The 19,602-nt window shown below is 39.4% G+C and overlaps 1 protein-coding gene across 4 annotated transcripts in view; it reads left to right on the top strand.

Moving 5' to 3' along the window:
* UST (uronyl 2-sulfotransferase) overlaps nt 1-19,602 on the top strand; it is a 301,179-nt gene that overhangs the window by 160,544 nt on the left and 121,033 nt on the right. For all 4 annotated transcript variants that reach the window (XM_027602808.2, XM_027602805.2, XM_027602806.2 and 1 more), the window contains exon 3: nt 18,580-18,735. In XM_027602808.2, coding sequence (XP_027458609.1) covers nt 18,580-18,735 — 156 coding nt within the window. The remainder of the gene's footprint in view (nt 1-18,579; nt 18,736-19,602) is intronic.

Here is a 19,602-nt window from a genome sequence, read left to right as displayed (position 1 = left end):
TGTTTTTCTTATTGTTTGAATTGGATTGGGCTTTCTCTTACCTGCAAACAAGAGCACCCTCACTGATGTATGGAGATATTATATAAAGCAAACCTGGAAAGTCCTTAGCCACGTTTAAACTAGTTGTTCTGAGAGCTGCAGGTCATCAGTCTTCCTGCCCTGTCTCTCTACACCTGGTGGGCATGAGGCAACACTAGCCCAGAGAGCTGATGAACTTAGCATGGTGTATTTTCCTCGCATTGCGCACATGCAACACACACACACTCAGGAATATGAAAAATGCTAAGAAGCCAATTCTACATAGCCAAGTCAAGCATGGAGGGCTAGAAAGTTCCTTATTAATTCCAACCAACAAGAATCAGGTAGGTATACTTTGGCAAAAGGAGAATGGCTGATTTGAGTCTACCCAGTTTCTGGAGATAGCAAGGCCCAGCTCAAATATGTTCTCTGTGAAACTTCCCCTGAGCCTGCTAGGCCAAGTTCATCACCCCTTCTTCCTTTTCTCCTACTACTGTATTCATATTTCTAGTGAGGCCCTGCCACAGGGTCTGAGACCCAGCAGGCAAGTGTTTGGTTCCCTTGTTAGATTGTGAGTTCATACGGGATAGGGTACTTGTCATAGCCTTTGTTGTATTCATTCATTTTACAGCTATTTAGTGAGCTGGGTACTGAAGATGTAGTAGTAAGGAAAAGCAGATGTGCCTCTACAGTCATGGAATTTTGAGTCTAGTCGGAGACAATCAAATCGTTACAATAATCAGTTCATTTCTTGCCACTAACCAAATGACGGGCACTCAGTAAAGAGCTCAGGAATTATCTGTTGAATTCAGTCACAGAATTTTCAGTATTGCGCAGGGTCTCTCATGCTCCTGAAGGCTAGCCTAAGTTGACATTGTGGAGGAAAGGCTCCCAGAAGTAAGCAGGGTCCAGACCCAGTGTGCAAGCTCTTTTTAAGCCTCTGCCTGCATTGTGCTTCCTAACATCTCATTGACCAAAGCAAATTGTGTGGCCAGGCTCAAGGTCCACGTGGAAGGAGGTTACACTTTGCATGGATAGAGGGAGGTGGGACTAATTTGGGGCCGTTACTGTACCAATCTGCCACACTATTTTAAATTGTGGGCTATGTTATAAAAACCTTCAACTCAGCCAAGGAATTTAAACAATGATCATTTGAATCCAAGAATAAGTTTCTTGCTACAAATTCACACTCAAACTAAAATTTGATCCAGACATTTTAAATGGAAAATAATGATGTGGTTCACACTGAACAGTGAATCTAAGCCTTTGGTTTTTAAAAACCTTTACACAGTGCTTTGATGGGGGGGGGCAGGTATTGACAGCCAAGAATGGCTCTTCCCCCAGCCTTTATACTATTTACAGTGAGGACAGTTTTCTCTTGTGACATTCATAATGAGAATAATTAACTCTTCTCCCCCTCCCCGCCCCCAGCATCCACAGGAGACCATTCTAAATTGACTGGTTGGCCCACGCCAGCAATACCTGCTATAAATTATGAAACTTACAATCAATAATTAACACTTCTCTATTGCATTATAACAAATTAGTTTTTAGATTGGGCTTGGAGTGTAAATTCTTATTTTAAAAAATAGGACAAAAAGAACACATACAAAGAAATAAAGTAGGACGCCTGGGTGGCTCAGTCAGTTAAGCATCTGCCTGCATCTCAGGTCATGATCCTGGGGTCCTGGGTTGGAGTCTCACATCAGGCTCCTTGCTCAGCAGGGAGCCTGCTTCTCCCTCTACCTGCCACTCCCCCTGCTTGTGTGTGCACACTCTCTCTCTGACAAATAAATAAATAAAATCTTTTTAAAAAAACAAATAAAACTTAACTTTAAAGCAGACTCTTAAATCTTAAAAGTCTGTATAAACTAAAATGTCTATGCATGTTTTATTTGGAGAGGAATGTGATTAAGACAAAATGTGTTCTAGATCTGAATGGAGAGTTAAAAACTGAGTATGTGCGTCTGATGGAAAGATTATCTACCCAAAGGCATCTGCATAATTCCATTTCCTGGTCCAAAACTTAATCTGAAAGTCAATTGAATTGATTAATACTAAAAATGGAACAACTCTAGATCTAGAACTAATTTGAGGACCAAGTCCTTCTTTGTTCTTTCTGGTAAATCTGCGGCTCTCTTTCTGAGTTTTAATAAGGAACTTGTAGATCACAGAATACATAGCATATAAGAAAGTGCTGGGAATGGCTGGAATTGGCTCAGATTTACTACAGCAATATTACTTATAGTGTCTTTGAGCTCAACAAAACATATAAGGCATATACACAGGACGAGGAGGGTTAAGTAGGAGTGCCAAACCCACATTGGGTTTCTCCATTTGATTTTGATTATAAAAGCCATCGAGAGGGTTTAAAGGGCTCTTAGAAGAGTAGGCAGAAGTTCTGAACACACGTACAGTAGGACTTCTATATGCATGTAGAAGCAAAACTAAGTTGCACTTTGAAATATTCCTTTCAGGATGGTTTAGCCTCTAAAACTTATGCATTCTCCACATTCTGCTCACAATTCATATATGTGGCATGTGGACATCATTCCCCTTTTCTGTCAAACATATGAGTATTCCACGGACTCAGTTTTCTATAGACCACGCTGAGGTTTGAACTTTAGAAACTCTAACAACCTATAGTAATGAGATACCCAGATATGGGCTGCTTCTTGCCTGTGATTTGTATACTGACCAGACAAAGAAGCATCAAGAATGTTGCAGAATTAAAAGTGAATCTGCCTTTTCTTAATACGTTTTTTTTTCATTTGTCAACTTGAAATTTGAAAGTATTCATCTTCTTGTCCATGGCATTGATAGCGTTCACCCAAGGTCATCGAAAATTTGAGTTTTTAATCTAACTAGAAATCATTTTTTTCTGAAGAATACTTCAAAGTTCCAGCCATGATAGTTTAATCATCACATCCAAAAATTGCTTCTGGCTCCTTGTGAAAATTGCTCCTTCGTATGAGGATTCCGTTGTAGTATAAAGGGTATTACATTCCTGGAAATAACATAATGATGCCTATAATGGAGATAAGGACATTAGATAGACCAGAATGGAATGAATATTTAGAAGTGCAAGACGCCATTCAGATAACCCCCTGAATGTCTGTAAGTATTGTGCTGTCCTGCCTTAACATCATGGGACGTGAATAGGGAGGAGCCTTGAAATCATTCGATTCGATATCCCCAATTTATACTTGTGGAAACGTTGGTCCATAGAAGTTGTTCAAGGGCACTTGCTCAAAGTCACTCTACTAGTTTGGCCAAGGGGAAAGTCAAAGTTTTGACTTTTGACTCTCAATCCAGGGAACTTTCTGTAAATCACCAAACTTTGTCTTATGTAATATGGCATAAGAGTGTTTCAAAATATGAGTGTTGAGAAAAGTTAATAGATTTACCTTATAGTTTTAGGAAACAGAAAAACCAAAAGAGCATCCTTAATAATGACAAATATGACAGCATTGGTTCTATTACAACATTTAATAGATTTTTATCCAGACAGTATATCTAATTAATAGATACATATTTATTAATTTCCCACTATGCACATGAAATATCCAATCTATTACAGAAATAAAACAGATGGGCTTGTACTGCATTTGTAGCTATTTGTCTTTCTGTAGATAGCATCAGACATGAGACTGTTTCAAGGGGGAGCAGGGGAAAAGGAGAAAGCATAAGGTTCGTATTTGGCAAGGCTTCTGGGAGAAGATAGGTTATGAATTAATTAGAAGACACAGGGACGCCATTTGAGAGTTGTGGATAGAAAGAACTTTCTTTTTTATTGTTATGTTAATCACCATACATTACATCACTAGTTCTTGATGTAGTGTTCCATGATTCATTGTTTGTGCATAACACCCAGTGCTCCATGCAGACTGTGCCCTCTTTAATACCCATCACCAGGCTAACCCATCCCCCCACACTCCTCCCCTCTAGAACCCTCAGTTTGTTTTTCAGAGTCCATCGTCTCTCATGGTTCGTCTCCCCCTCTGATTTCCCCCCCTTCATTCTTCCCCTCCTGCTATCTTCTTCTTTTTCTTTTTTCTTAACATATGTTGCATTATTTGTTTCAGAGGTACAGATCTGTGATTCAACAGTCTTGCACAATTCACAGCGCTCACCATAGCACATACCCTCCCCAATGTCTATCACCCAGCCACCCCATCCCTCCCACCCCCCCACCACTCCAGCAACCCTCAGTTTGTTTCCTGAGATTAAGAATTCCTCATATCAGTGAGGTCATAGGATACATGTCTTTCTCTGATTGACTTATTTCACTCAGCATAACACCCTCCAGTTCCATCCACGTCGTTGCAAATGGCAAGATCTCATTCCTTTTGATGGCTGCATAATATTCCATTGTGTATATATACCACTTCTTCTTTATCCATTCATCTGTCGATGGACATCTTGGCTCTTTCCACAGTTTGGCTATTGTGGACATTGCTGCTGTAAACATTGGGGTGCACGTACCCCTTCGGATCCCTACATTTGTATCTTTGTGGTAAATACCCAGTAGTGCAATTGCTGGATCATATGGTAGCTCTATTTTCAACTGTTTGAGGAACCTCCATACTGTTTTTCCAGAGTGGTTGTACCAGCTTGCATTCCCACCAACAGTGTAGGAGGGTTCCCCTTTCTCCACATCCCCGCCAACATCTGTCATTTCCTGACTTGTTAATTTCAGCCATTCTGACGGGTGTGAGGTGGTATCTCATTGAGGTTTTGATTTGGATTTCCCTGATGCCGAGCGATGTTGAGCACTTTTTCATGTGTCTGTTGGCCATTTGGATGTCTTCTTTGGAAAAATATCTGTTCATGTCTTCTGCCCATTTCTTGATTGGATTATTTGTTCTTTGGGTGTTGACTTTGATAAGTTCTTTATAGATTTTGGATACTAGCCCTTTATCTGATACATCATTTGCAAATATTTTCTCCCATTCTGTCGGTTGTCTTTTGGTTTTGTGGACTGTTTCTTTTGCTGTGCAAAAGCTTTTTATCTTGATGAAATCCCAATAGTTCATTTTTGCCCTAGCTTCCCTTGCCTTTGGCAATGTTTCTAGGAAGAAGTTGCTGCGGCTGAGGTCGAAGAGGTTGCTGCCTGTGTTCTCCGTTAGGATTTTGATAGACTCCTGTCTCACATTTAGGTCTTTCAACCATTTGGAGTCTATTTTTGTGTGTGGTGTAAGGAAATGGTCCAGTTTCATTCTTCTGCATGTGGCTGTCCAATTTTCCTAACACCATTTGTTGAAGAGACTGTCTTTTTTCCATTGGACATTCTTTCCTGCTTTGTCAAGATGAGTTGACCGTAGAGTTGAGGGTCCATTTCTGGGCTCTTGATTCTGTTCCATTGATCTATGTGTCTGTTGTTGTGCCAGTACCATACTGTCTTGATGATGACAGCTTTGTAATAGAGCTGGAAGTCCGGAATTGTGATGCCGCCAGCTTTGCTTTTCTTTTTCAATATTCCTCTGGCTATTCGAGGTCTCTTCTGGTTCCATACAAATTTTAGGATTATTTGTTCCATTTCTTTGAAAATAGTGGATGGTATTTTGATGGGGATTGCATTGAATGTGTAGATTGCTCTAGGTAGCATTGACATCTTCACGTTTGTTCTTCCAATCCATGAGCATGGAACGTTTTTCCATTTCTTTGTGTCTTCTTCAATTTCCTTCATGAGTATTTTATAGTTTTCTGAGTACAGATCCTTTGCCTCTTTGGTTAAATTTATTCCTAGGTATCTTATAGTTTTGGGTGCAATTGTAAATGGGATCGACTCCTTGATTTGTCTCTCTTCTGTCTTGTTGTTGGTGTATAGGAATGCCACTGATTTCTGTGCATTGATTTTATAGCCTGCCACTTTACTGAATTCCTGTATGAGTTCTAGCAGTTTTGGGGTGGAGTCTTTTGGGTTTTCCACATACAGTATCATATCATCTGCAAAAAGTGAGAGTTTGACTTCCTCTTTGCCGATTTGGATGCCTTTGATTTCTTTTTGTTGTCTGATTGCTGTGGCCAGGACTTCTAATACTATGTTGAATAGCAGTGGTGATAGTAGACATCCCTGCCATGTTCCTGACCTTAGGGGGAGAGCTTTTCCCCATTGAGAATGATATTCGCTGTAGGTTTTTCATAGATGGCTTTTATGATATTGAGGTATGTACCCTCTATCCCTATACTCTGAAGAGTTTTGATCAAGAAGGATGCTGTACTTTGTCAAATGCTTTTTCTGCATCTATTGAGAGGATCATATGATTCTTGTTCTTTCTTTTGTTAATGTATTGTATCACGTTGATTGATTTGTGGATGTTGAACCAGCCTTGCAGCCCAGGGATTAATCCCACTTGGTCATGGTGAATAATCCTTTTAATGTACTGTTGGATCCTATTGGCTAGTATTTTGGTGAGAATTTTTGCATCCATGTTCATCAAGGATATTGGTCTGTAATTCTCCTTTTTGATGGGGTCTTTGTCTGGTTTTGGGATCAAGGTAATGCTGGCCTCATAAAATGAGTTTGGAAGTTTTCCTTCCATTTCTATTTTTTGGAACAGTTTCAGGAGAATAGGTATTAATTCTTCTTTAAATGTCTGATAGAATTCCCCTGGGAAGCCATCTGGCCCTGGGCTTTTGTTTGTTGGGAGATTTTTGATGACTGCTTCAATTTCCTTAGTGGCTATAGGTCTGTTCAGGTTTTCTATTTCTTCCTGGTTCAATTTTGGTAGTTGATACATCTCTAGGAATGCACCCATTTCTTCCAGGTTATCTAATTGGCTGGCATAGAGTTGCTTATAATATGTTCTTATAATTGTTTGTATTTCTTTGGTGTTGGTTGTGATCTCTCCTCTTTCATTCATGATTTTGTTGATTTGGGTCATTTCTCTTTTCTTTTTGATAAGTCTGGCCAGGGGTTTATCAATCTTGTTATTTCTTTCAAAGAACCAGCTCCTAGTTTCGTTGATCTGTTCTCCCGTTCTTTTGGTTTCTATTTCATTAATTTCTGCTCTGATCTTTATTATTTCTCTTCTCCTGCTTGGTTTAGGCTTTCTTTGCTGTTCTTTCTCCAGCTCCTTTAGGTGTAGGGTTAGGTTGTGTATTTGAGACCTTTCTTGTTTCTTGAGAAAGGCTTGTATTGCTATATACTTTCCTCTCAGGACTGCCTTTGCTGTATCCCAAAGATTTTGAACAGTTGTGTTTTCATTTTCATTGGTTTCCATGAATTTTTTTAATTCTTCTTTAATTTCCTGGTTGACCCATTCATTCTTTAGTAGGATGCCCTTTAGCCTCCATGTATTTGAGTTCTTTCCAACTTTCCTCTTGTGATTGAGTTCTAGTTTCAAAGCATTGTGGTCTGAAAACATGCAGGGAATAATCCCAATCTTTTGGTACCAGTTGAGACCTGATTTGTGACCTAGGATGTGATCTATTCTGGAGAATGTTCCATGGGCACTAGAGAAGAATGTGTATTCTGTTGCTTTGCGATGGAATGTTCTGAATATGTCTGTGAAGTCCATTTGGTCCAGTGTGTCATTTAAAGTCTTTATTTCCTTGTTGATCTTTTGCTTAGATGATCTGTCCATTTCAGTCAGGGGGGTGTTAAAGTCCCCCACTATTATTGTATTGTTGTCAATGTGTTTCTTCGCTTTTGTTATTAATTGTCTTATATAATTGGCTGCTCCCATGTTAGGGGCATAGATATTTACAATTGTTAGATCTTCTTGTTGGATAGACCCTTTAAGTAGGATATAGTGTCCTTCCTCATCTCTTATTACAGTCTTTGTTTTAAAATCTAATTTGTCTGATATAAGGATTGCCACCCCAGCTTTCTTTTGGTGTCCATTAGCATGGTAAATGGTTTTCCACCCCCTCACTTTCAATATCGGGGTGTCTTTGGGTCTAAAATGAGTCTCTTGCAGGCAGCATATTGATGGGTCTTGTTTTTTAATCCAATCTGATAGCCTGTGTCTAAATGCCCCAGTCAAGGGCATTTAGCCCATTTACATTCAGGGTAACTATTGAAAGGTATGAATTTAGTGCCATTGTATTGCCTGTAAGGTGACTGTTACTGTATATTGTCTCTGTTCCTTTCTGATCTATGCTGCTTTTAGGCTCTCTCTTTGCTTAGAGGACCCCTTTCAATATTTTTTGGAGGGCTGGTTTTGTGTTTGCCAATTCCTTTAGTTTTTGTTTGTCCTGGAAGCTTTTTATCTCTCCTTCAATTTTCAATGAGAGCCTAGCTGGATATAATATTCTTGGCTGCATATTTTTCTCATTTAGTGCTCTGAAGATATCATGCCAGTCATTTCTGGCCTGCCAGGTCTCTGTGGATAGGTCTCTTGCCAATCTAATATTTCTACCATTGTAGGTTACATATCTCTTCTCCCGAGCTGCTTTCAGGATTTTCTCTTTGTCTCTGAGAATTGTAAGTTTTACTATTAGATGTCGGGGCGTTGACCTATTTTTATTGATTTTGAGAGGGGTTCTCTGTGCCTCCTGGATTTTGATGCCTGTTTCCTTCCTCACATTAGGGAAGTTCTCTGCTATTATTTGCTCCAGTATACCTTCTGCCCCTCTCTCTCTTTCTTCTTCTTCTTCTGGGATTCCAATTGTTCTAATGTTGTTTCGTCTTATCGTATTGCTTATCTCTCGAATTCTGCCCTCGTGATCCTGTAGTTGTTTCTCTCTCTTTTTCTCAGCCTCTTTATTTTCCATCATTTGGTCTTCTATATCGCTGATTCTGTCTTCTGCCTCATTTATCCTAGCAGTTAGTGCCCCCATTTTTTATTGCACCTCATTAATAGCCTTTTTGATTTCAACTTGGTTAGATTTTAGTTCTTTTATTTCTCCAGAAAGCATTTCTCTAATAACTTCCATGCTTTTTTCAAGCCCAGCTAGTATCTTTAAAGTCATGATTCTGAACTCTAGGTCTGACATCGTACTAATGTCCGTATTGAGTAGGTCCCTGGCTGACGGTACTATCTCTTATTCTTTTTGCTGAGGTGATTCTTTTCGTCTTGTCATTTTGTCCAGAGGAGAATAGCTGAATGAGAGAACAAAATGCTAACAGTTAACTACGTCCCCAGCAAATATACTCTATACAAATCAGAAAAGACCTGAAACCAGGGGAAAAGAAAGGGAAAGAAAGAAAAAAGAAAGAGAAAAGAAAGAAAAAAAAAACAAAAAGATAAAAACAAAAACAGAACAATACAAAAAAAAAACAGAATATGATCAAATATGATCAGCCTAGTGCATAGATCAGTGCCACACACTAGCTTTTGGGCATATTTTGGTCTGTTAGAAAAAAGTGCCTCCTAAAATTTTAAAGGAAGAAAGACATATATGTAGAAAATAAGGGTTGATACAATGAAGGGATGGAAGATGACTGTAAAGATGAAAATTATAAAAGATTTTATAAGAGGAATTGATAAGATAAGAAGTTGTTTGAAAAAAGAAAGAAGAAGATTTAAAAAAAAAAAGAAAAAAAGGGAGAGAATGTGATTAGGCAGGAGACTAGAACAAAGCCATACACTAGTGATTTAGGGTATATTTTGATCTGTTAGAAGAAACTGTATCTCAAAATTTTAAAGAGAGAACAACTTATATATATATGCCAAAAATAAGGGTAACTACTATGAAGGGATAAAATATGACTCTAAAAATGAAAAATAAAAAACGTTTTTTTAAAAAAAGGGATTGATAAGATGTTGGTTGAAAAAGGGAAAAAGAAAAATTTAAAAAACAGTTAAAAAATTAACTTTGAAAAACTAATGAATCATGGTAAAAAAAAAGCCATGAATTCTATGTGCAGTATTCCCCTAGCGCTGGAGTTCTCCCCTTCTCCTTGATTGGTAAACTTGGTCTTGGCTTGCTGGCTGTTCGTGCTGATCTTCTGGGGAGGGGCCTGTTGCCGTGGTTCCCAAATGTCTTTGTCGGAGGCGGAATTGCCCCACCCTTGTCGGTCCGGGCTAAGCAAGATGCTGGGGTTTGCTCTCGGGAGCTTTTGTTCTCTGCAAGCTCTCCGTACAGCTTTAGAGGACCAGGGTGAAAATGGTGGCCTCCCAATCTCCACCCGGAGGAGCCGAGAACTTGGGGCCCCGCCCCTCAGTGCACCCCCAGAGAAAAGCAGTCACTCCCGTGTCCCCGGTCTCCGGCCACACTACGTGCTCACCCGGCCTGTCACCAAGCGTTTCTATCTCTGGCACCCAGCCCTGTGTGGAGTCTCCAAACCCAGCAGATCCCTGCAGTGCGCTCCTGTGCCGCTCCTCCCGGGGGAGGAAGGGGAGTCTCCCCGGCTCTGCCGCTTGTTGGGTCCCTGCTGGAGGAGCAATGGCCCCACTGGGCCGCGGATCACAGTTTATGGCCACCCCAAGCTGAGAGCCCGCGCCTTGGCTCCGTCTCTGCAGCCGGCTTCCCCGCTCCGATACCTGGGAGCTCTGCCGCACTCAGGCACCCCCGGTCCTTCTGTGACCCCGAGGGTCCTGAGACCACACTGTCCCGGGAGGGTTCCACCCCCCGCTTAGCCACTGGAGCGACGTCCCTCAGCGGAGCCGACTCTAAAAGGTCCGATTTTGTGCTCCGCGGCTCTAGCACTTGCCAGAAGCGGCCGGCGGAGGCCCCCCTCCCCTGCCGTCTCTCCTCCCGAATACCGCCTCGGATTCACTTCTCCGCACAGCCTACCTTCTAGAAAGTGGTCACTTTTCTGTTCAGAGAGTTGTTGCTATTCTTTTCTTCGGTCTCCTGTTGAGTTCGTAGGTGTTCAGAATGGTTTGATCCCTATTCAGCTGAATTCCTGAGACCAGACGAAATCCAGGTCTCCTCCTCCTCCGCCATCTTGCTCCGCCTCTTAGAAAGAACTTTCTATTCAAGAGGTTTGGCAATGAGGGAACTAGAGGGTTTTTATTTTTAAGATTTATTTATTTATTTATTTATTTATTTATTTGAGAGATAGTGGGGGGGGAGGGTAGACATAGAGAGGATCCTCAGGCAGACTCCCTGCTGAGCAGGGAGCCCACCATGGGGCTCTGTTCCAGGACCCTAAGATCAGGACCTGAGCCGAAATCAAGAGTTGATGCTTAACCAACTGTGCCACCCAGGCACCCCAAGTTCTTAAATGAGTCCTATGTGTTTCTTCCTCTAGAATGGGGGAAATTAGCCCAGGGTCTGGAGAGTTGATGGTGCTTATCAAATGGAGATGCATTTGTCAGGGGACCTAGCGTGGCTTGAAGGGCAGAAGTCAGCAACAAGGGCTACCAAGTTCTGGAAAGCAGGGCTGGAAGGTTGAAGCCCCATGTAGGCTGTGGTGTTGATGGTCTTAAAATAAACGGAGAGCTGGAAGTGATTAAAACTGTGGAAAGGAAGAGAAGCATAAGAAGAACATAAAAGAAGATTTATTACATGACCAGCCCAAACAAGAGTGGGACATGGACAGATATGTCAAAGCTTCCAAAAGAGAACTGCGTACACCCTGGAGCTAGAATCCACGTTATCAGCACAAATTACTAGAAATGTTTTTTTCCCCTATTTCTTTTATGAATATATTTGACAAGGAAAAATATTAAAATCTAGTTTTGGTTTTTAAGGCATTTCCAGGTTATATCTTAATAGCATTCTAGGTTAAAATGAATCGCAGTTTAAGAAGAGAGGATCATTTATTGGCTTCCAACCCAACCCTCCACTTTTATGGATGAGGAAGGTGTGACATGGCTGACTCCTAGCACCACAGTGTCCTAGGAAACTTTAAAATGAGGACTCACCAAATGGCTTTGAACTGCTGCTCAAAATCCTCAGGACAGTGAGGAGCAGCAGTGTCCCCACATTGGTATGAGTAACCATGGGAGAGAGGGGCTGTAAGATCACAAGGTGAAGTTTTGTTCCTCAAAGAAAGCCATTTCACCTTCAACATAATATTAGTACCAAATTAGGTCTAATGCTTTGAAGATGTTTAGTATACATTTCAGTTAACCTACGCATTCAGTTAACCAGCACACCTGCTCTCTAACCATCCCGGTGAATAGGCATTACTGTAGTGGGAGAGTATTTGCCAGGCTAATTATGACTTTTAACTCTGGGTTGGAGGCCATCGGCACTCCAGGGAGACCCAAGGAAGACAAGACATGCTTTCACCCAGCTCCCCTCCAGCATTCACGCAGGCAACCCTCTCCCCCACCTTGGCCCCTTAGTGGTAGCAGAGGTTCCTGGGAGCATTTTAGAGCCGGATTTCTGACCCTCATCCTAGACTGTTTCAGTTAGTCTTAGAGTGGGGCCCAGAAATCTCTAGTTTTAAAGTTCCACAGGTAATTCAAATATACGGCCATTTGGGAATCACAGCTTATAACATACCATATTAAATGTCATTTTGCAAAGACTTAAAAAGCAGGATTGATGTTAATTCTTCCAAAAAAACCACTCCCCAGAGAGTCCTGTAATCATAGGCAGTAAAAGTCTTGGTCCAGACCAAGCTTGCTTTTTACCTAGAAAGTCTTCTTTATCTGCCTTCCCACTGCAAACCAGGGACAAGCGATTGAAATTGTGGATGTCATCTGGTGGTAGTTACTGTTGTGCTCAGGATTTTGGAAAGACTTCTGTTTATTTGGCATGTTCCACACAAGCCTGTCAGCCCCTGGGGATTTGTGGCATTTGCAGAACTTACAAGGCAGGCAACATAAAAATATATAATTCATAGAGTGAACTATTTTGGAGCTCCCTTCACTTTTACAAATTGGCCATAAAATAGAAACCACAGACATAACATTCATATAACCATAGTTGCCAAGAATGAAGAATCATTTGGGGAGTGGGGGGGGTTGAGGACTTTTAGCGTGTACTTCTTTATAGGGCATCCAAAGAAAGAGTAAGTGTTCAAACTTTGTATGCAATTACAGTTGGGATATAGTTTTCTCCTGACAGTTGTCAAAAATCTGTTGAAAAAAGCACAGGGATGTTGAGGTTGACCTTAAGAGGCATTTAAAAGTCATTAAGCTTATCATTTGAAGGCATTTGCTTGTCTTGATAGACATTTCAAGTGTATTTAGGATTTCATGTATGTTTTACTATGACTTATTGCTTCCTGGTTTTCCCTTTCCTGGTGGAAGTGGTTCACGGTATCCAAAGCTCTGTGATTGCCTACGGTAGACTGGGGGAAAGAGTGAAGGGGAAACTACATTTTTTTTTTTTTTTTTTTTTTTTTTTTTTGCGCTCTCCTTCACCCATTAGCTGCTTTGACATTCTGGGATTACGTTAGCTTCTAAAATGCGTCCTCTGGAAGGAGAAAGAGCCTGCCTGACTCCTTTCTGTTCCACCTGAGCATTCCAGAGACTTGGGTAATGAATGAGTAATGGCCAATTTTACCGGTTGTGATCATTGACTGTTGACAAAATAACATTTAATGGAGTTGGACACGTTCAAGACATAAAAGAGGAAATAGTCTCTCTCACAGAAGTCACACTAAAAATTATTTTCACCATTTGATGTTATAATATATCAGAGTATCGTCTTAGGGGTCAGGAGAGCTGTGAGCTGTGTTTTAGTTGTTATGTGCCACTTTTCGACCTTGAAAATGCCAAATGATCTCTCTGAGCTTTGGTTTGTTCACCTAAAAATAGTCATGATATCTCCCTCACGGGGTACTCAAGAGGATGAAAACACAACATAAGAGAAAACTCTAGCCAAGCCAAACACAATTGGGCTGGGAGTGAGGGTGATAGAGAGTAGTAGTGCTGGGGTGGGGAGGGGATTGAAGTGGGTGGGTTATTCTAAATTGCTTTAGACCTCAAACTCTGTTGTTCTGTGAGTCTGTCATCTATGGAGAAGAGGGGGCCACATGGGGGAGTCACTTAGGTGCAATTAATGATGCTTAAATTATTTGATAATTTAACCTCCTAGAGAAAGGCACAGCTAGAAGCAGGACACCCTGTTCAACTCAGTATTGGTAACAAGGATTAAAAACTTACATGGCACAGAGCCTAGGACAGGGTGAAGGTCAGCCTTTCATAAAAATCAGTTCCTTTCCCCCCCCTCTTTTCCAGAAAGAACACTTCAAATAAAAACCGACAATGATTTTAAAGCAGGCCTTCAGCAGCTGATCTATAGCTCTACCAAAGCGGAGATGAATCAACTTGTTGCTGTTGCTAATTTTAACACCTTATCCAACATCAACACATTGATTTAGGCTGCCTAAGTTTGCCAGTTTCCAGAGAATTACATAGGTACTTTTAGAAAATGATTTAAAAGCCCCATCCTAACTTTGAGAAAGGTTTGTTTGTGATGGTATATGTTGTGTCTTTAACAATCACCAGACTGATTCCAGCTTTATCCAAAAACACATTTTCTAGCTCAATTTTCATACCCTGTAGCTGTGTATTGGTGTTTAATGAAATGATAAAAATAGAGTCACAGTGGGGATGTTAAGCTCTTTTTTCTTTTCAAATGTTATTGTAGATACAGTTGCGGGAATAATGCAGGGATTTTTGGTTTTATGTAAGTGTTCTTTTTTTTTTTTTAAACCAAGGTCTGATTGACATATAATATTATATTAGTTTCAGGTATACAGAATAATGATTTGATATCTGTATACATTGCAAAATGATCACCGCAGTAAGTGTAGTTAAATCTGTGTCACCATACATAGTTAAAACATTTTTTTCTTGTCATGACAAAAGTGTTCTTCTTAAATAACAAATACTGTTATTTGGTAGCCTCCCGCAAGACTAATGAAAGAATTGGAATGAACACTTCTTTAAGATTTTTTGAATTTATTCATTTGAGAGAGAGAGCTAGCTGAGCAGGGGGAGGGTTAGAGGGAGAGGGAGAAGCAGACTCCCCGCTGAGCAGGGAGCCTGATGCAGGGCTCAATCCCAGGACCCTGAGATCATGACCTGAGCTGAAGGCAAATGCTTAACTAACTGGCACCCCATGAACATTTCTTTTGAACTAACTAACCACTGAAAGATAGATAATATCTTTAGTTATTAGCAAAAGGAAATAGATGAAAAGCCTGCTATTGTGCTAATTACTAAAAAATTTCAGGAGACATTAAGTGTTTTCACTGAAGGTTTGTAACTAAGTGCCTCAGTTCTTCATTCAAATCTTCTAAGATACACCTGTACTCTTGGAATAAAACACTTGCATATGTGGTAACTAACCTCTTCTTGGTCAGCAATTCAGATGTAACAAACAATTCTCCCTTGCTGTACTATGCTGTGTTAGAAGACAAGGAAAAATGCATTCATCCCAACTCTTAAGCAGTTTATTTCTTCAAAGAAATGAAAATTTGTGTTTATATTGGCAGCTTTGTCACAATTATAGTCTATCCCCCAGCCTGGTTATTATGGAAAGTCCAACTTATAAACACTGTTAATATCCTATTCTATTTCAACCTCCCTGGATCATAACCTCATGAGGAAGACCATATATGATTTATCTGAATATCTGAACTTCTGCAGCTGTTGCCAGTGATCACACTTTTTGGGTACTCACTGATAAGACCAGAAGTAAAATGACCTATTATAATGATTATCTTTTTACCCTTTTTATGCCTTTTATTAGCATTTGGTTAGAAAGATCAGCTGTATTTGAAGATTCTCCTGGTCTCATATTTTAGCAGAATCATTGTGTTAATTGCTGTTAAACACCACATTAAATCCCTCATTGCAGCCAACCAATCAATGTTTGTTGAGGCCCTATATATAGGTATATGGCATGTTCTAGGCAGTATGAGGATACACAATAGAAGATACTGACTGGTCCTAAAAAAAAATCAAGGTATTGCTCATTAAAAAATATATGTATACTGGAAAATTATATCAAAATGGTACATGATATAGTTGCTAAGTGAGTGATACAGATATTATGTTTGACTCGAATGGCAAGTAGCCTTTAAGTTCCAAATTTATGATGTCCTACTCTGCGTATAAAATATTTCAGAAAAATAAGTAAACCTGTAATTACAAAGGCAAAATTCATATTGCATACAGTAGGCAAGTTAGGGGTATATTTATGCTTATATTGTGCTGTAGCTTTGGGCCTTTTTAAGGCCTTCTGTTATAGGGTATGTTCTGAATGAAGGACTCTTGAGGATCTTTTGTCAATTGTTACTAAATGCTGAGCATTCGAGATGGAAATATTTTCTTTATTGGGGATATAAATATTTAATCAGATGCTTTTCATAATGGCTTCTTAGTCTATCAAAATCATTATAAACTGGACAATTAGAAAAGAAAAAGAGAGAAAGGGCATCCATATTGGGAAGGAAGAAGTAAAACTATCTCTGCAGATGACATGATCTTGTATATAGAAATTCCTAAAGAATCCACACAAAAAAGCTATTAAGAGCTAATAAGTGAGTTCAGCAAGACTGAAGAACATAGGATTGATATACAAAAATAAAATGGTTCTTTCAGTGAACTATCAATCCAAAAATGAAATTAAGAGAACAATTCCATTTAAATAGCATCGGAAAGAGTAAAAGGAGTGAGGCTTGTATACTGAAAACTACAAAAGATTGTGAAACAAATGAAATGAGAACTAAATAAGTGGAAAGACATCCCATGTTCATGGATTAGAAAACTTAACATTATTAAGATAGCACTAGTCCCCAGACTGATCTACAGTTTCAGCACAATCCCTATCAAAATTTCAACTGTCTTTTTTTTTTACAGAAATTGACAGTCTGGTTCTAAAATTCATATGGGATGCAAGGAATCCAGAATAGCCAAAACAATCTTGAAAAGGAACAAAGTTTGGAAAAATTCACCCTTTTCAATTTCAAAACTTACAACAAAGCACAAGTAATCAAGACTCTGTGGTACTGGCATAAGAATAAACACATAGCTCAGTAGGGTAGAATTGAGAGAAATAAACTCATACATTTATGGTTAGTGGATTTTCAACAGGGTGCCACACAATTAAATGGACTAAGAATAGTCTTCAATAAATGGTGCTAAGACAAATGGTTATTCACATGCAAAAGAATGAAGTTAGATCACTAGCTCACATCATACACAAAATTAACTCAAAATGAATCAGACCTAAATGTTTCCACTAAAACTAAAACTATAAAACTCTTAGGAGAAAACATTCATGGGTTAGGCAATGGTTTCTTAGATGTAATACCAAAAACATAACACACTGAAGAAAAATTAGATAAGTTAAACTTCATCAAAATTAAACACTTTTGTACTTCAAAGGACACAGTCAAGAAAATGAAAAGAAAATGCATAGAATGGGAAAAAATATTTGCAGATCATATATTCACAAGTCCAGAATAAATATAGCACTTTTAAAACTCAATAATAAAGAGACAAATAACCCAGTTTTAAAATGGGCAAAAGATTTGAACAGACATTTCTCCAAAAAAAATATACAAATGTCCAATAAGTACATGAAATATGCTCAACGTCATTAGTCATCAGGGAAATGCAAATCAAAACAATGAGATACCACTTCACATCCATTAGGATGGCTATTAAAAAAAATGGGCAATAACAAGTGTTGGCAAGGATGTGGAGAAATTGGAACTCTCATGAATTGCTGGTGGAAATATAAAATGGTGCAGCTGCATTGAAAGCAGTTTGGCAGTTCTTCAAAAAATTAAACAGAATTACCATATGATCCAGCAATTCCACTCCTAGGATATATACAAGGTGATTCAAAAACAAATGTCCACACAAAAACTTACACACAGATGTTCATTGCAGCATTATTCAGAGTAGCCAAAAATGGGAAACAATCCAAATGTCCATCAGCTCATGAATGCATAAACAAAATATGGTATATCCATACAATGTGATATTATTCGGCCATATGAAATAGTGAAGTACAGATTCATACTACAATATGGATGAATCTTGAACACATTATGCTAACTGAAAGAAGCCAGACACAAAAGGTCACATATTATATGATATTATTTATAAGAGATGTCCGGAATGCTATAGGTGAAAACCATAGAGACAGAAAGTAGATAAGTGGTTTCATGGGACCAACGTAGTGAGGGTAATGAAAAGTGAGTGCTAATGGGTATGGAGTTTCTTTCAGGGGTAATGAAAATGTTCTGCAATTAGATAGAGGTGATGGTTGCACAACTTTGTGAGTACATTAAAACCACTGAATTGTACACTTTGAAAGGGTGAGTCTTATTGTGAGTTTTTATTTATGTCTCAATTTTTAGTTACTATATTTTGTCCATGATCACTCTACAAACTGAGCTCTAATAAAGCATAATATAACTTGCAAAAGCATATTGTCATCAAAGCACATATTTATATATTTTGTTCCTAAGAAGAAACAAAAGAAGCTTCATAATTAGGCTCATGGTTGACCTGAAATTTTACCAGTTTTAAGTATCAGTGCAGAGAGAGAGAGAGAACAAGTCCAGGATTTCTCTCAAGTTAAATTATGAAGGTAAAACATGAGTTCATTTCTTTCGTTCTCCCATTGACTTGTCATGGACCCTTCTCATTTAGACTGATTAGACATTTGTTGTTCTGAAGTTGAGGGAAGAATCCCAGTTACTCTAACCCAAAGTCTCACATTTGCTCTCTCGTTCTTTCCCAGGTGCTACCTTTCCCCAGCCAGGTGGTGTACAACAGAGTAGGCAAGTGTGGGAGTCGTACTGTGGTCTTGCTTCTGAGAATCTTGTCGGAAAAGCACGGATTCAATTTGGTCACGTCAGACATTCACAACAAAACCAGGCTTACTAAAAATGAACAAGTAAGTTGTCTTTGCCCATGGTTAGATTGTACTTTTGTGTCAATTCATTTGTGTAATTAGTGGGTGTCTTACGAGACATCCATCAAACACCTAACAAATGAATGCCAGAGTTGCAATGTCATACTGTATTTTTGCCAGAGTATGGAAGGAAATTTAAGTTAAAGGTTCTGAAGGAAGTCTTTAGACAGGAAGTTTCCCTGAAGAGAACGTTTATCAAGATGGATGAAGGATAGGGTACACTCCTCATTGTCTATTTAGCTAAAATTGACGATGCATGATTCTCAAATAATTACACCACTGAGCTACAAATAAGGCTGACGTCCTGACAATGAAAATAAGAAAACTATTTTAATATTTCTTTTTCTGCTTTTTTTCCCCACAATTGCCCTAAGTCTTTGTGGTTATAATAAAGAGAAAGTTCTCTTTGGGCCAGGAATCTGATTGGCTGATAGGAGCATGAGCTTCTTGCTAGGGGTGAGCTCAGGGGGTCTTGAATTACCCCATTTCCCAGGAAGAATTCTGCCTCAGTGTGGCCGAGCCATACCAGTGAACATGCTGGCAGTGGGTTCGGGGTGCTGTCGTCTGCCAGAAAGCTGTGAGACAGATTTTACTCTGTAAGTGTCTACAAAAGCAGGGTCAACAGTCTCCATTGAGGTCCTTTGCTCATGTACAAAAGTTAGACTCAGGGCTCTCACGGTCATTTTATAGGGTCAGGTTTATTAGCTTGGTCTTAACAAGTTGCTTTTGTCCCCTTAGATACTTAGAATGGATAGCCACCAGCATAAGTCAGAGTTCTTCAGACAACAGAACCAGTAGGATGGAGATATCTATATCAATAGATAGATGATAGATAGATAGATAGATAGA

Source organism: Zalophus californianus, chromosome 7, assembly GCF_009762305.2.
Source record: "Zalophus californianus isolate mZalCal1 chromosome 7, mZalCal1.pri.v2, whole genome shotgun sequence".
NCBI classification, from domain to species: Eukaryota; Metazoa; Chordata; class Mammalia; order Carnivora; family Otariidae; genus Zalophus; species Zalophus californianus.
This window is presented reverse-complemented; position numbering and strand designations above follow the sequence as displayed.